The sequence below is a fragment of the Aplysia californica genome, unplaced genomic scaffold (assembly GCF_000002075.1).
Source record: "Aplysia californica isolate F4 #8 unplaced genomic scaffold, AplCal3.0 scaffold00272, whole genome shotgun sequence".
Lineage (NCBI taxonomy): Eukaryota > Metazoa > Mollusca > Gastropoda > Aplysiida > Aplysiidae > Aplysia > Aplysia californica.
In genome coordinates this window covers 220,468-224,934 of record NW_004797542.1, presented here as the reverse complement: position 1 = coordinate 224,934, position 4,467 = coordinate 220,468, and the positions used below count along the sequence as shown (strand labels likewise).

The window sequence follows — 4,467 nt, the reverse complement described above, 5'->3', positions numbered from 1 at the left end:
CCCCCCCAAAAAAAAAAGAACGGATAAAGATCCCTAAGAATAGTTATAATATATGAAGTTAGACCATACGGAGAACTTACCTATGTACACACAGAAACTGGCGCGTAAAACGAGCAGGTAAATAAAAACGGCTTTGGCTGTTACTTCCATGAAGTAATCTTCTGTCTGCTAACGCTCGACGGAGTCGGTGGTTGGAGGGTGTTACCAGCAGATCCTGCTTCGTCTTGACCGGCCCCTTTTTCTCCTTTACCTCCAAGTCCCGGGTGGTGGAGGGTGCCACTGGTAGGTCCTACTCTTTTGTTTCTGTCTGTCCTTCCTTTTCTTTCGGTATTAGATTACCGTTATTGTGTTCGTGTGCTTGTCTTTACTCAAACAAACAGATAAATCCCCAAGTCCAAGTCGTAAAGGAAATAACCGTGAGCAATTTGTCCCTCGGTGACACAAACTCTAGCGATGAAGTGAAACGTCTGAAGTCAACCGAGAAAATTGTTTCCCTCCGATTGTTCGATACGCTTTAATAATTAATATCTGATCCCCCATTAGATGGGACTTTATAGTTTCGGCTTGACCTTTGGACGTGTCGTAAAGACTTGAGCTGACCAGAGTTAAGTTGGCGTCTTCGTTTTCCTTTGTCATGTTGCGTAAGTTATTATTGTTTTCGATGTGTATAGGCTATTATACCGGCGTCTGTGGTGTAGCGTTAGGCGCTTGGCTATCGCACACAGGAGACCCCAGTTCGATTCCCGAGTTGGGAGGACATTTTTAAAAAATTGAGTATTGCGGTTTTTTTCTTTTGGGATGCATCCATTATATCAGCCTGGGTTGGCCCTCATAGGCTGGGTCGGAGCCCGCCCTTTAAATGATCTAAACTCTGGTGTCGATGGGGGCGTAAGAACTTATTCTGCATTTAAAAGAGTCTTAAAACCGACGATTTATTAATTTATTTTGTAGCACGAGACAAAACAAACAAGCAAACACAGCAATTACTTGAACTGTATAATAACAACAGGGTCAGACAAGGGAAAGCTACCGCCGTCATTGGCATGGATCACACACATGTTGGAGAAGCTTGGTTGGCGGGTGCTGTGGTGTGGTTTCTACTTCTTTCCTAGCAAACATCTATTTTTTTTACATGTATTTCCTCCTTTTTTTTACTCTCTTGTAACACGTCTAACCATTGGCACTCACATGATCTAATTATGTTGCAAGTGCCGTAAAACGCTGACTAAAAGAAAAATCTCTCTCTTGTTGTGTTTGTTACTCTCTTGTAACACCTCAATTCTTCGGCATTTATGTGACCTTATTTTATTGTTGCAAGTGCTGTAAAACGGTTATTAAAACTAATTAATAAGTAAAACGATTCGGAAGCACGCACATTTTCTCGTGCCAAGTCATTGTAGTAAGATTTGTAGGAGCTATTATAAACGTGCGGATGGTCGGAGGATCTTTCCTTCTTTTCTTTTCCGCTGTTGTTCTGTCTGTATTTCCCCTCTTCTGTAAGTGACCGTCGATATCTGTATGTGCTTTTCTTTATTCACATCTAGACATTCATTGATTGACATGGCCAGAACGTAATTTTGTTTATAGACGGTCGAGTGAATTAGCATAATAATAGACTTGTACGTTTAAAAATCTAATATCCTAGCCCGCGCTCTGTCAGTCGTGGGTGGTTGGCGGGGGATCCGGTTTGGTTTGCTTCTTCTTTCCTATCAAACATCTATCCTCCTTATCTCTCCTCCTTTCATTTTTGTGTTTGTTACTCTCTTGTAACACCTCTAATCTTCGGCCCTTATAAAAAGTAAAACTCTTACTAAAACTAAACTGTCATGGCCTCCGCTTTTTGCTCTCTATAAAAAAGTTCGGTGCGAAGCGTGCTCACCATGGGCAGTGTCAAATGAAGGGCATGCGGTCAGAATAGATGACACAGCTTTCTATGCACGTAGGAGAGGTCGCGTTGGTGCTGAGATATCGATTTTTCGATTTGTTCTTCACGAGACGGAAAAATATGTCCTAACACATTAAACTAGGTCCCGTATCCACAAAATGAGTAGAATAAGTCTGAACAGACTAAGGGTTTTTAAGTTTTTGAATGCCAACGTGAAATTATCCCTTGACAACTTGTTCATTATCAGCGTTTGCACCAAAAAAACCCAGACAAGCTATGCTAGTGCTTTTTCGATTTTCTCAAAAAATTAAAACTTTTAGGGGCTGTGGTTACAATAATTGATTTGTAATTGACTCGTTAATGTGATCGGCATGCTTTGTATGGCAGTCTGTCAAAGTGATTTTTTGAGAAATACTGAAAGTTTCAAAGAGATTTTCGTACTAGAAGTATTCTAAAATGTGAAGAATGCAACCCCGGGGGTACAAAATCACCCCAGGGCGTACGAATAGGGTTAATAGTGATGAACTGGTATCTATTGTGTAGCGGTTGGGCGCAACTCTGTAGCACACCGAAGCTGAGTTCAATTCCCGGATGAGGAAAGGTTTTTTTTTTTGAGTGAGTCCGTCTCTTTGCAGGGACATTGTATCCCTTCTATCAGTCTGGGTTGGTTTTGACAGGTAGGGTAGAAGCTGGCCTCCAACATGGTCAAATTCATTTTGGTGGGGACATGAATCACCTCCATTAATAAAAGTAAATTTTAAAACATTTTTGCGTTTGGATGGAGGGCACCACCATTAGCTCTTACTTCTTTATTTTCCCTCTGTTGTTTCTGCCTTTGTGTCATTACTTTTTCTCAGCACTAAATGACCATTATAGTGCCAATGTGCTTCTCTTTATTCAAACAAACAAATTCATTTCCCTGAAATGTGAGTGGGTGGTTGGCGGGTGCTCTGGTGTGATTTGCTCCTTCTTTCCTATCAAACATCTATCGTCTCTATCTCCCCTCCTTCTATTTTGTGTGTTACCCACTTTTAACACCTCTAATCTTTGGCACTTATATGACTTTATTGTGTTGCAAGTGCCATAAAACACTTACTAAAACTAATCTTTACTCAAACGAACAAAAGTTCTGAGAATTTGGTGAACTGACATCAAGTTTTGTCTTTGTTTGTCCCCAGGGCTCAGCTGCAGTTCTACAGCGGCGGTCTGAGAACGAGGAGCCAGTGGAGGTTGGCCGTCTGGGACCCTCGGATTATTTTGGTATGGTGTGGTGTTGTTGTTGTTGTTGTCGTCATCTTTGTTGTTGTCATTTGGGGTTTTTTCTGATTGTTTGTCGATGTTTTTGCTTGCATTTTTTAATGTTATTCTTGGCGTCATAGTTATCATTGTTGCTTATGCTCTGAGTAGGTGGGGTTTTATTTTTCTACTTAGTTTCAGGTGGGTAGTTGGAGGGCTCTTCTGGTAGGTTCTTCTTTACTTACCCTCTGTTGTTTCTGTCTGTCTTACTTTTTCCCAGCACTAAATGACTATTACTGTGTCAATGTGCTTCTCTTTACTCAAACAAATAAACAAACTTGGTTTCAGAATAAATTGTCTGTTGTTTGTTTGTCTAATTGTGTGTTGTTTATCTAATTGTCTGGTTTATCTAATTGTCTGTTTGTTGTTTGTCTAATTGTCTGTTGGTTGTTTGTCTAATTGTCTAATTGTCTGTTTTCTGTTCATCTAATTGTCTGTTTTTTGTTTGTCTGATTTTCTGTTTGTTGTTTGTCTAATTGTCTGTTCTGTTTGTCTAATTGTCTGTTCTCTGTTTGTCACCAGGGGAGATTGCCTTACTGCTGGACCGGCCGCGTGCGGCAACTGTTGTGGCCCGTGGACCCCTCAAGTGTGTCAAGTTGGACCGTGCACGCTTCGAGCGTGTGCTGGGACCGTGTTCCGACATCCTCAAGCGCAATATCTCTCAGTATAATAGCTTTGTATCCCTGTCGGTGTAGGGGACCCCCCTGGCGGCGGAGCTGGGCGACTTGTCGTTAGAGAAAGGGTGTGTGAGGGGTGTTACTTTACTCCCCATTCTCTCCTGTGCTCAGTTGCTCAGTTTCATCAAATTTAGGATTTATGAAACCAGATATAGTGAAATTTGTATGACAACTAATGCTGATGATAAAGGTGAAGTAAATATTGGTCAGAGTAGCAATAACGTTGACGTTTTGAAAATGTTACCATTCAAACTTTGACTGATTTACTTTTCCTTTATTGAGGCAACGCTACTTTCTTTATTTTCGTTAATTTGAATCATCTGACATGTGTGCATCTGTAGAAACTAGAGAAAAGCATCCGTCACTTTGAAGTCCCTTGCAATAGCCATGTTCCTATTTGGTTATTAAATTATTTCGGTCACTACTAGTAATGTTTTTGCTTGAAAATAATGCTGAAGAGATTTCCCCTTCTATATATTTCACTTTTTCTTCAGCTTGTTCAAGTGATTTACTTACTTATACTGAGTGTGAGATTAACAAACAAGGCTCTCTGAGTTTGCACTCTGCAGTGATAGATTTGAAATTGGAAATCCGAATGAATCAGAGGAT

At 40.6% G+C, this 4,467-nt stretch overlaps 1 protein-coding gene across 1 annotated transcript in view; it reads left to right on the top strand.

Moving 5' to 3' along the window:
* The window catches only part of LOC100533363 (type N4 regulatory subunit of protein kinase A), a gene marked incomplete at its 5' end in the record, with an annotated part of 35,728 nt that extends 31,788 nt beyond the window's left edge, over positions 1-3,940 (top strand). Inside the window, 2 exon segments of the mRNA NM_001204653.1 lie at positions 3,064-3,145; positions 3,704-3,940. Coding sequence (NP_001191582.1) covers positions 3,064-3,145; positions 3,704-3,876 — 255 coding nt within the window.
* Between the last annotated feature and the right edge of the window lie 527 nt (positions 3,941-4,467).